Here is a 12623-nt window from a genome sequence, read left to right as displayed (position 1 = left end):
TCTGATGTAGCTGTGATCAGAGCCAGTCCCCATTTAAGAGCCAAGCTCTTTGCTTATGCCCCTGCAGTCGCTGATACAGAACTTTGGCCTGTAGTGGGATAAATGCCCAAAGCATTCCATGGGCATTGCAGTCAATATGTGGCATTTTAACAATTGAATGCAACAAACAAAACTCATTTTAAAATAAAAATAGCACTCTTTGCTTGTGGGTTTTAGATTTTTTTTTAACTGCACCCTAGGTCTCAGGTGCCTTGCACCCATTTTTCAGATGTTTTCTGAAGCCCAGAGGAAAGAAACATTTTCCTCAGTTGTGGATGAGAAGAAAAAATGCCTTGCTTTATCACTTGTGAGCAAGAAAATTATCTAGGAATATCCTGAAAGAGGGCAGAATATTCAGGAGTGGAGTTGTGGGGATCCTGAGTGAGTGCTATCTTGCTTTTTTCATGGCATCTAGTTTTTCTCAAAGAGATGGGCTGTCGGAAGAGACAGACATCCCTTAAAAAGCCCTGGAAGATAAAGAGGAAAGAAATTGGGTTACATCCTGCAGGACCTCACCTTTCTCACCCCTCACTGTCACAAGCCAGATAATCTCTAAAAAAAAAAAAATGTCTCTGCAACCTGTTAGAGACACTGGATACTGTGCAATGGATTTACTAGAAAAGAAGTGACCTTATGTCTTCAGGCTGCTCTCCCTTTCTTGGACAATTAGAGAAATTATTGTACGAAATCCAGTCAATTTGGTTCCTGATCAAAATCAGTCAAACAAAAGAGAGAGTGTGAAATCCAGACCCCATTGAATTCACTAGGAGTTCTGCCATCAATTTCAGTGGGAACTCCTAGTGAATTCAATGGGGTCCAGATTTCACCCACAATGTCCAGTGTACACTCCAGGTTTGTTGGGAAAGAAAACATGATTTCTCTGCTCATTATGGCTCTGCTCAGGCTTCTATGGGTAGGGACAGAAGCTTAACATGGCCATTGGAATATTCAGCGCTCCTGCTAAAATTATATCACCCCATCTTTGCAACCCCTATACAAGGGTACAGTAAAATTATACTCTCCTTACATATGATGTGCTTCCTCAAATGATAGGGTCAAACTGCAATGAGGATTTTACCTACTGATTTGAGAGGCGGGTGCTCAGCAGTTGCAATAGCCCATGGGGAACTTCAGGTGAGACTGGGTCGTAGAGATGCACAGTTCATCCCTGAAGGGCTCCGACCAGCAAAGGATGCAAGTGCAGGCTGCAGCATTCTTTGGAGTGGTAGAGTCTGAATCCCTAGTGTGTCCATCCCCACTCTGTGTGGGTGCTGACATGGGCAGCGCCATGTCCCCACCTTTGCCTGCACTCTCCCAAGGTTGTGCTGAGGGAAGAGTTCTTGTGTTTCCTCAAGAGCAGAGGTTGCGTTTGTGACAGACATTTACACGAATAAGGCACTTGCACGAAGGGCTGTCACAGTGTGGCTCTTGGATCTTAGAGGCAGATTCTCCACCCTGCTTGAGCTCTGCTCAAGTGCAGTGGAGAGGGGACACTGCAGAGAGCCATTGATGGCTCCCTGAACCTCAACCACCCAACCATGACACAAGGTAGAGCTTCACAGAAGCATGTCTGACTCACCTCACTGGTGTAGGGTCCGTAAGGAACCTTTACCAGTTGAGAGTCAGCAAGCCCATTACTTGATTACTGTGTTCTGTCCCAGTATCCATGCTCTAAAAATGATGTTGGGAAAAAATAGAGAGAGTTCAGAAAAGAGCCACAAAAATGAAAATCTGCCTTGCAGTGAGAAACTAAACAAGATCAACCTGTTGAAAATCCAAGTTCAATCCAAGAAAAAGTTAAGAGATGACTTGACCATGATCTATAAATATGTACATAGGAAGAAGACTGCAGAGAGTAGAGGGCTCTCTGAGCTAGCAGACAAAGGAATAACAAGATCCAGTAGCTGGCAGATGAAACTAGATGAATTCAAAGTGAAAGTAAGATACTTTTTTACACTGAGGGTAATTAATCTTTGGAACAACTTACTTGGAGACATGGTGGATTCTCCATCACTTGATGATCTAGCTCAGCCATAATTTATAGAGTTTGAGGTAAGAATCACTGGGTGAGTTTCTTGTGGTCTGTGTTAAGCAGCAGGTCACACTTGATAAGTATAATGGTCCCTTCTGGCCTTAAATGCTATGAACCTTCACTTACTTGGAGAAACATGGCCTTAACAAATCGGACAATCCAGGGGTGTGTGGGTGTGGGTGTGCTGGAAAACTGGTGGAGTGGAATATATCTAACGCTGCATCTGATGGGTGCAATGAATGCTGCAGCCACCTTTTTAATCCAAGAGGAAATAGTTTTCCTGTACCCTGGGCAGATGTATGAAGTTTGAAAGCTTGTATTAGTTCTACCATTCTTCCACATTATATGTAAGAGAACTTAGAGCCTGGTAACCCACCCTGAACATGATGGGACTCAACTCCATGTGTTGGGTTTCGGTCAGGTCATGTCTGCAAATAATCCAACCCTCTCGGGCTTGGGTTGGTTCAGGTCATCTCTGATCACATCCTCCTGCCTATAGAGTTGCCACAGAGAAAGTTGCTTGTCCCACTCATGGCTGCCATTGCCTCTCTGCACTGTGTGTGCTGCAGAGTGAGTTTGCTGTTAAGTCGCAGCACCTCTCAGTCTGAGGGGCATGCAGCCACCACTGCGCCAACCCCAGGGGCAAGGAGCAGCCAGAGATAGATTGCGAGCACAGGTTGTAGAGAGCGGGAAGCTCCCACCATGCTGAATGCCAAGGACGAGGCAGTGGACCTGGCCCTGACACAGGGTTGGGGGAAGTGTTGGGATCAGGTTGGGTCTGAAAACGGACAGCATGCGTCAATTGGATTCAGTTCAGCTGTACTTTGGTCGGGTTTGATTCTGGGCTGGGCTAGGCCTGAAAAAGCTCTGTGAGGAATAACTTTCAAAAATGGTAAAGACATTCAGAAGGGCAGGAATATTTTGTGTGTAACCACCCTAAATTAAATATTCCACGCAATTTATACCAGTGATAACTCAGTCTGTGCCTGTACAGCCACAAATCTCTACTTAGGGTTCTGCATGTTGCTGTACTGGAGCCCATAAACTCCCAGAGAGAGCTCCTTGTTCCACCCAGTTTCAGGCAGATTGAACAGATCACTGACTACAGATGAGCTTGAGGGAGGTACAGGAATTATCAATAGCATGCTTTTAAAATGTGTCTTTCCACTAACAGGAGGACATGGGTTCAGCACAATAATACCGACTTGGGAGCCTGCGTTTAGACACCCATTCATAAAAATCTTGTCCTTATGTTCTGCCAAGGAAAATTGTGTACGAATCACTGTATGTTCACAGAACTTTGTGAATTCATACGTAGGCGAATTCAAGTGTTTGTTATTTTACATCAAAGAGTTCACACAGTTCTACAATCTAGTTATTGAAGATCATTTGAAAAAAATACATATATCTGTTTAGTCAGTGTTTTCAGTTTTCGGAGTGAAAACAACTGGAAGGAATCCTGTACATCTTAACAAACAACTTGAAAGTGTACAGTAGATACGTTATTTACTTCTAGAACTTTTTTGTAATTCTGATTCATTTTTCAGGATTGGGGTGGAAAAAGATTTTAATCCAGTATACTGGTTGCAGAATACTTTTGAAAATTTGCACTAGCACTGGGACAATTAGTATAAGATCAAGTTTACAATAACTCATATAGTATCAGTTATTTTACTTCTGATGTACTATAGGAGCAAGAAGTTCCTGATATGCTTCTCAGAAGTAGGACAAAATGTGCACTCCATTAGTCTAGTAAGCACACATAATCAATCTGAACTTCATATCTTAATTTTTGCTTTCCTTCACTTACTTTCTGCAGACAGACATACCTCTCAACCTCCTAAATGCTGAAGTTGAGATTTTCAGGGAATTTAGACAAATGATTGCAGAATTTGGCTCCAGAGATGTAAAGGAGACCATCAAAATGTCTAGCAAAGAGCTAACGTTGCCAGCAATAATTTTTCCCATGAATATAGGCAATTGTATCTCTTCTAGTGTGATGACTATACATATTTCATGATTATTTTAGTTACTGTGATAGGTGTACCATATCTGTAAACTTGGCTGTAGTTATTTAAGTTTAAAGTCAACTAAAAATGTAAAGATTGTGCAATGTTTTTTTCTTTCACTATAAAACGCTTGATCCTGTAAGGTTCAGAACACTATGGCCCAATCTGGAAAAGCACTTCAGCATGTGTTTTAACTTTAAGTATGTGGTCCCATTAAAGCCCATGGGACTGCTCATGTGGTTAAGGCTAAGCGTGTGCTTAAGTGCTCTGCTCAATCAGAGCCAGACTGCAGTCAGTTAGTTCAAAGCTAGAATAATGGTAGTGCCTTCATAGCTTTCTCCTAACTGGCTGCTTACCTCCACCTATTTCCAGAATCTTGTCTTTTACAGTTGCAGCTGCTTTTATATCATGTGGAGGAGAATCTACATATGCTACTACAGATGGACAGGAACAGGCCACAGTCATCTCTCAAGATTGGCTGGTGATAAATGGATAGCATGAACAGTGTGGGAAAGAGTAAAAGGAACACTTTCTGTTTTCTTGTTCAAATGTATCAGACTCCTCAAAAAGAGAAGCGCTCGAATGATTTGGGGACATGTTTTTGAATGCTAGTGTTTTTCATTGAGATGTGGGCAAAGCGGTGAGACAGCTAGCAAACTTTGTATGCGGTTACCAGGCTGAGGGAAGATGGGAAATAATGTGCAACTGAACTAAAAAACCTTGTAATAGAATGAGAAATGGTATGATGTGGGGTGTTTATTGAAGCGAATGAAAAGTGTTATGGCTGACAATAAAGTAATGTCTTGCTCACTGTTAATCCGTGTGTCTAACATGTGATCCATGAATGGAGAAAACACAGACCCACAGTCAAATGACCCACTAATGGTGAGTACACAGACTCCCTAACTGTCTATCATATGATTTGGGGACATATTTTTGAATGTTGATGTTTTTCAGTGAGATAGTTGCCTCTTGACCTTATAATATCTAGTACATACCAAACTGCTGCCTTTCAACTGCACTACACAATTTACATATACTTATTTTGAGGAGCCCGAGGCATTTTGAGGGGACCAATTGGCTAAGGAGCAGTTCTGAAGAAAAGGACCTGGGGATTACAGTGAATGAGAAGCTGGATATGAGTCAGCAGTGTGCCCTTATTGCCAAGAAGGCTAATGGCATATTGGACTGCATTAGTAGGAGCATTGCCAGCAGATCAAGGGAAGTGATTATTTCCCTCTATTTGGCACTGGTGAGGCCACATCTGGAGTATTGCGTCCAGTTTTGGGCCCCCCACTACAGAAAGGATGTGGAGAAATTGGAGAGAGTACAGCGGAGGGCAGTGAAAATGATCCGGGGCTGGGGCACATGACTTACGAGGAGAGGCTGAAGGAACTGGGCTTGTTTAGTCTGCAGAAGAGAAGAGTGAGGGGGGATTTGATAGCAGCCTTCAACTACCTGAAAGGGGGTTCCAAAGAGGATGGAGCTCAGCTGTTCTCAGTGGTGGCAGATGACAGAACAAGTAGCAATGGTCTCAAGTTGCAGTGCAGGAGGTCTATGTTGGATATTAGGAAACACTATTTCACTAGGAGGGAGATGAAGCACTGGAATGGGTTACCTAGGGAGGTGGTGGAATCTCCATCCTTAGAGGTTTTTAAGATCAGGCTTGACAAAGCCCTGGCTGGGGTGATTTAGTTGGGGACTGGTCCTGCTTTGAGCAGGGGGTTGGACTAGATGACCTCCTGAGGTCTCTTCCAACTCTAATCTTCTGTGATTCTATGATTATCATACTTATAACAAACTGGATTAGTTTACAGAAGATTCTGAAACAGTGTAGGGTCTGTAGCTGTGCTCAGTTAAACAGTGTCAGACTTTCAGCTTCATAATGAATGATAACTGACATAGTGTGAAAAGGCTAGTGTGGGCAAAGTGTCTTTGTATGGGGTCTGAGAGAAGCTGGAAAATAATGTGAAACTTAACTAAAAACCTTGTAACAGAATGAGAAATGGTATGATGTGGGGTGTTTGTTGAAGCGAATGAAAAGTTGTATGGCTGAGAATAAAGTAATGTTTCGCTCACCATGAATCCATGTGGCAGAGTCCTGAGACTTAGCAAATACAGTATGCATTTCTTCTGCTCTTCCTTTTACTTCAAACCCTCTGACTTTCCCCGCCCCCTCCTTCCCTTTCCTCACTTGTACCTCTTTCCTTCACTTGCTTTACAGTGAATATTTGTTTAGCAGCTACTCAAACACTGTACTATCCAAGTTCCGCTTCTTGTAGCAGTGCTCCTCTTCCTTTTCATGTCTCTCACAGTGGCTCTTTATCCTGGCAGTTCTCATCACTGCTGTATTTTTGCAACTCTCACTCCCATCACCATTTTCCTTTCTTCTCCTCCCTCTGATTCTCTTCCCCTGTGGTTCTTTCACTGGTGAGAAGGGACACTGTCAAGTATTTTTGTCCAAGACTAAATTGCTGTAAACAAAGGATTTTACAGAAACAAAACCAAATAGAACTGTTCAGTGTTAAAACAAAAACAAACAAACAAAATCACCTCAGTGGGGGAAAAAAAACCCCAACCTTGTTATCTATTGAAATATTATCCTGCAGTGGGTTTCCAATGGTGGAAACCCAAACATCACTTTGCTGTGCAAAGGCCAGATATAAAAACCACTGATGTCTATAGGAGACTCCTATTGACTTAAAATGGGCTTTTATTAGAGCTGGCTGGAAGATGTGAACATTTTTGTAACCACAGGATCTGAGTGACTCAAATCTTTATTTATTTATTGTATCTATCCTCACAATATCCCTGTGAGGAAGGGGTTAGCCCCATTTTACAGATGAGAAACTGAAGCACAGCGAGACTGTGTGACTCAGCAAAGGTCATACAGGAATTGTGTGCTAGAACAGGGACTCAGACACAAACTCCTGAATCCCAAAGCCAGCACCGCAACTGTTGGGTCATCCTTTCTCTGTGGTTAGCCCATTGCGAACAAGAACCAGAAAATGAAATTGGCTGTAAACCAAAAGTTAAGCTGCCTAATAGAATGTCACTGTCTAAATTGAGTAAAAAGTAAAGAAATAGTATAAAACATTTTCAGAAGTGCCTAAGTCTCATGGAAATTAGGCACCTAAGTGATTTAACACTTTTTAAACCATTGCCTGTAACACAGATGAGAATTTTTAATGCAAAATTTTATGTCAAGAATTTGCATTGCAATTTGTTATTCATAAAATGGATGTGTGTGTGTGTGTGTGTGTGTGTGTGTGTGTGTGTGTGTGTGTGTGTAAATGGCTGCTCCTCAGGATTTTGGAATGTTAGTGTAAATCTAGAGGTGATGAAAAGTGGACACAGGACACCATAGGTGGTTAACAATAATAAATTAATTTCTCACATAGCTCTACAGCTTATCACATGCATATACACATATGTGTCCATGTATATATACAGGTGATTCCCATATAAGAAAATGCAGAGCCACATAAGAAGTATCATGTACTTCTCTGACTGTCACTTTGCTCACTTATTCATCTCTCTGGGACTTTAACATCCTTAACCCCAGATCAGCATCAAAAGCTGCCACTTATTTTTATTTTTTTTAAAGAGAGAAATCAACTATTGGAGAAATATTCCTCCTCCTCCCTCCATATGTGCAGATACCCTTCTCTCCTACCCAAATTTACCTCTGCCCAGGGCCCAGCAAGGGCAATGTTCAGTCGTGGATCTTGAAACAACCTTTACTATAAATAAAGAATGTAAGAGCTTTAAATTCCAAAACCTCACAGCAAGGCTAGAAATGGGTGTTTATAGCATTGAGAAGTAGAGATACTCAGTTCCCCAGTGTGGACTCAGCACTCACTTGAATATGTGGCTGCATTATAGATAGTGGTTTCAAAGGCAGGAGATCTTATGTTTAGAAACGCTGCTTGTGAGCTATCAGGCTTTTGAAAATAGAGATCTGAAAAGGACTGTGACACGAAGCTGAGATGAATAATGATATATGACTACTGAGGAGGCCAAGTGTGGAACCAATACAGACGAAATAGAGTTTGTCCCTTGTTGCTCTTCTGGTTTAAATGGTTAGTTAGCAGGTTTTCTTAAGTGTTTGTAGCAATGTGGGAATCCCTTGAAACACTGCTATGGAGAGAAGAAAAGGAGTAGGCTCAGAAATATCCTTTGCCTTTCAAGCAGGAGTTTTGTATTGTCCCCTCTTGATAGAGTTTTCCTTTTCTGGAGATAAAACATGCTCAGAAATGTTCTGCTTTCCACACGGGTGCCTGTCTTTTGCACACTCTGTCTTCGCTCTCCTAACGGTGTTTAAATTCTCCGCCACTATTTCAGCCAATGATAGTCCTTTGCCAGTGGCTTAACACTGTCCAGAGATGTTTTGTCGCCATTTTACCCTCTCCCCTCTCTTAAAGGGGAAGTAGTAGTTTTGCTCTGCTTGTTTTCTGAAAAAAAAAAGATATGTCAATTCTTCCTTTATTCTTTGAATTTAGCCCCTCCTGATAGTCTGTATACTCCCTCATTTCCACTGTGCTGAATTGCAACTTCTGGATGAATCACCCTATGTTCTAGGGATTGGCAAAAGGTGTCGTCCTTCAGGAAGTGAATGTTTGGAATGGTGACAACAGGTGTGACAGCCACCATCTTGCCAGCCGATGGGAGTGCAGAGCTGGTGCTCGGGGTGGTGGCAGCGTGCGGAGCCCTGTGGCCCCCATGTCTAGGAGCCAGATCTGCTGCTGTCCACTTCCGGGGTGCAGCGTGGTGTCAGAGCAGACAGGAACTAGCCAGCCTTATCCTGGGAGCATCACCAACGGGACATTTCACTGCCCAGTCAGCGGTGCTGACCGGAGCCACCGCAACCCAGTGCTTTGAGTCGTGACCCACAGTTTGAAAACCACTGAGCTATAGAACGAGGTTCTGAAGCTGAGAGCTGTAACAGACTCACAGTCTGTGTGGATCGGGCACAGATGGGGATTCATAATGCACACTTTTCAGAGTAACAGCCGTGTTAGTCTGTATTCGAAAAAAGAAAAGGAGTACTTGTGGCACCTTAGAGACTAACCAATTTATTTGAGCATGAGCTTTCGTGAGCTACAGCTCACTTCATCGGATGCATACTGTGGAAACTGCAGAAGACATTATATACACAGAGACCATGAAACAATACCTCCTCCCACCCCACTCTCCTGCTGGTAATAGCTTATCTAAAGTGATCACTCTCCTTACAATGTGTATGATAATCAAGTTGGGCCATTTCCAGCACAAATCCAGGTTTTCTCACCCTCCCCCCCCCCCAAACTCACTCTCCTGCTTGTAATAGCTCATCCAAAGTGACCACTCTCTTTACAATGTGTATGATAATCAAGGTGGGCCATTTCCAGCACAAATCCAGGTTTTCTCACCCACCCCCCACCCCCATACACATACACACAAACTCACTCTCCTGCTGGTAATAGTTCATCCAAAGTGACCACTCTCCTTACAATGTGCATGATAATCAAGGTGGGCCATTTCCAGCATAAATCCAAGTTTAACCAGAACGTCTGGGGGGAGGGGAGGTAGGAATAAACAAGGGGAAATAGGCTACCTTGCATAATGAGTTAGCCACTCCCAGTCTCTATTTAAGCCTAAATTAATAGTATCCAATTTGCAAATGAATTCCAATTCAGCAGTTTCTCGCTGGAGTCTGGATTTGAAGTTTTTTTTGTTTTAAGATAGCGACCTTCATGTCTGTAATTGCATGACCAGAGAGATTGAAGTGTTCTCCGACTGGTTTATGAATGTTATAATTCTTGACGTCTGATTTGTGTCCATTTATTCTTTTACGCAGAGACTGTCCAGTTTGACCAATGCAGATGGCAGAGGGGCATTGCTGGCACATGATGGCATATATCACATTGGTTGATGTGCAGGTGAATGAGCCTCTGATAGTGTGGCTGATGTTATTAGACCCTGTGATGGTGTCCCCTGAATAGATATGTGGGCACAGTTGGCAACGGGCTTTGTTGCAAGGATAGGTTCCTGGGTTAGTGGTTCTGTTGTGTGGTATGTGGTAATGCACACTGACAAGTTTATATATTTCCTCTGGTTCATCCTCAGCATCTGTAGCTTATATCAACATGGAACTTCTCCCTTCACTGAATCCTCTGTGTCTTCCCCCTCTTCATATTAAATCCCCCCTTAAGAAAAAGAAAGTTGCAGGGCCATTATTTATTATTGTATATTATCATAACACCTAGGAGCCCTAATCATGGACCAGGATCCTGTTGTGCACTGTTCAAACACAGATCAGCAAGTCAGTTTCTGCCCCCAAGAGCTTACAATCTAATTATAAGGAAAAAGACAACAGATGGATATGGACAGATCGGGAAGAACAAGGAAACAGACAATTTTGGTCAGCGTCATAGGCTGTGGTCTCTGCTTAGCATCAGTCTAACTTGTCTAGTTTTTTGTAGGTGTCACTGCAAAGCAGGCCAATGTATATCACACAGCACTGCTGCTTGTTGCTTCCCTTCCCCTTCCCTACAATAGTATGTACTGTCTGTCTGGACTACAAGCTCCTGGAACATGAATTGTCTCGTTTTTAGTTGTCTATATAGATCATAGGAAACTATGTGGGCTTTACAAATCATAAGTAATAATAATAACGATTTGAAATCATGCTACACTTTTCTGGTTTAGGCAGACAGACACTACATGAGGTTGAGGCCACCACAATCATTTCATTTGTGATAGATCACAGACTTAATGAAAGCCTGAAGCTGTTTGCATTGAGGCCAATGACAACACTTCCGTTGACTGCAGTGGGAACAGGATCAGGCCATAAATGCAAAATTCCTGAGGTAATAAACCACTCACATTGTGGTTTTTATTTTTTTAGCTCTTCAAAATTCAGTACAAACATGAACTAATTAATTCTCCCAACTTCCCTCTGAGGCAGCTAAGTACAGTAATCACCATTAAACAGAGGACATTTGCCAATAGGTACAATCCTGTAATATTTGAGTTACCACAGAATTTCTAGATGGTTAGATTAGGAAATACGGAATTTTGCCATTGACTTAAAAGACGGCAGGAGCGTGCCCTAAATGTGGAATCTCAGGTTAGATGGGGTGGTTGCCATTGGTAGATATTGACTTTTTCATGGCAACCGTTAACTATTATTATCCCTATTTTACAAGTGAAAAAAAAATAAAAGCAGAGAGGGTTAATGACTTGTCTTAGACCCCAGATGGAATCTGTGTGAGAGCTAAGATTAGAGCTCAGGAGCTCTGATCTGAGAGCTATTAACCCTGCCTGCAGTCCTCTAGAGCACATTACCTTGCAGGTGAATCACATCTGAGCTACTCGTATATATTTCTTAACATTGGTCCAAGTTTGCTTTTGATGTTGCCTCAAAGGGGAACACATGTTCAACGTAGCAAACTCTTAATTAACTGCGCACTTCGCTGAAAATTTGTATCCGTGTGACTGGAGTCGATTATTACAATTAGGATATTAAACTAATATTCAAAGCACATATTTTGGACATGATATACAATAATCTTAACCAGTGAGATGGAGGATGGTAGAAGGAGCAGCGCATATTTATATTAGTGAATGCTAATTTTTACATAATAATTTAAGCAGTATTAAATATTAGTCATGCCCTCTAGACAGATATTGATAGTTACTGTAAGGGTGAGCTAGTGTAGCTGTTTCTTTGCTCAGCTTGCAGAGAGCTTTAGCCTTGAAGAATGAGGTTTTAGTTGCTACAAGTATTTACTGTTAATTTATTATTTGATGTATGTGTCTATGTATTTAGGGGTCTGTGTAACACACTGTATGTAGTGTTGTATGTGTGCACTGATAAAGATTACACTTGTTGCATACCAGCACTGGGGAAGCCAACCAAGTCACTGCAGCAGCCGGCAAAGCAGGCCACAGAATAGTGAAACTGAAATATTTTTTGCTGTGTTTCCCATAAAACTGGTTCAGAACCTAGGACTGGTTTGTGTTCTTGTTTTCCTTCCCTATAGATCCTTTAGCACCTTCTCCACACGCTGACTCTTTTAATATCCTAGGCCTTCACGCTGCTGTGCTTGGGCAGAGTCCTGCACGTGTGCAGAACCTATTGAAGTCAGTGGAGCTCCGTGTGGACACAGGAATCTGCTGTACAGGGTCTGTTGCAGGATTAGGGCATTAGTTTGGAGGTTCTGTGTAGTGAAGGGAATTCTCTTCATGCTTTGTCAAATTTTAGGGGGTGCCGTTGGCATATCTCAAGGCAGAAGTTAGTCAAAATATTTTTTTTTTTGCCTCCCCCATGACCTGCGGAATGAGGCTTTTCTTTCCACAGTAGGACCCAGAATACACAGTTTGCACTGTTTTAAAGCTGTCACTACCTAGAGACAATTACCAAAAGGGAATATCTTGGAGAAGGAGAAAAAAAAAACAACTCAAAACCCAACTCCCTGATCTGAAGGATCACCTTCATGATCCTGGCTTAGATATATAAGTCAAACTCCAAAGTTTGATCATTCCTCTTCTCACCAGGA

At 42.2% G+C, this 12623-nt stretch overlaps 1 protein-coding gene across 13 annotated transcripts in view; it reads left to right on the top strand.

The window, feature by feature from the left end:
- Nucleotides 1–12623, top strand: part of PCDH9 (protocadherin 9) — an 892742-nt gene that overhangs the window by 70599 nt on the left and 809520 nt on the right. The window contains exon 3 of one of the 13 annotated variants that reach the window (XM_073346328.2): nt 4470–4798. The exons of the other annotated variants lie outside the window; for them this stretch is intronic. Coding sequence (XP_073202429.1) covers nt 4470–4565 — 96 coding nt within the window. The 3' untranslated portion in view covers nt 4566–4798. Of the gene's footprint in view, nt 1–4469; nt 4799–12623 lie in introns of those variants that run through there. 13 annotated transcript variants of the gene reach the window in all.

Source organism: Lepidochelys kempii, chromosome 1 (genome assembly GCF_965140285.1).
Source record: "Lepidochelys kempii isolate rLepKem1 chromosome 1, rLepKem1.hap1, whole genome shotgun sequence".
In the NCBI taxonomy this organism is placed as follows: domain Eukaryota; kingdom Metazoa; phylum Chordata; order Testudines; family Cheloniidae; genus Lepidochelys; species Lepidochelys kempii.
The sequence above is the reverse complement of the archived record's forward strand: the minus strand, read 5'-3'. Positions and strand labels throughout refer to the sequence as shown.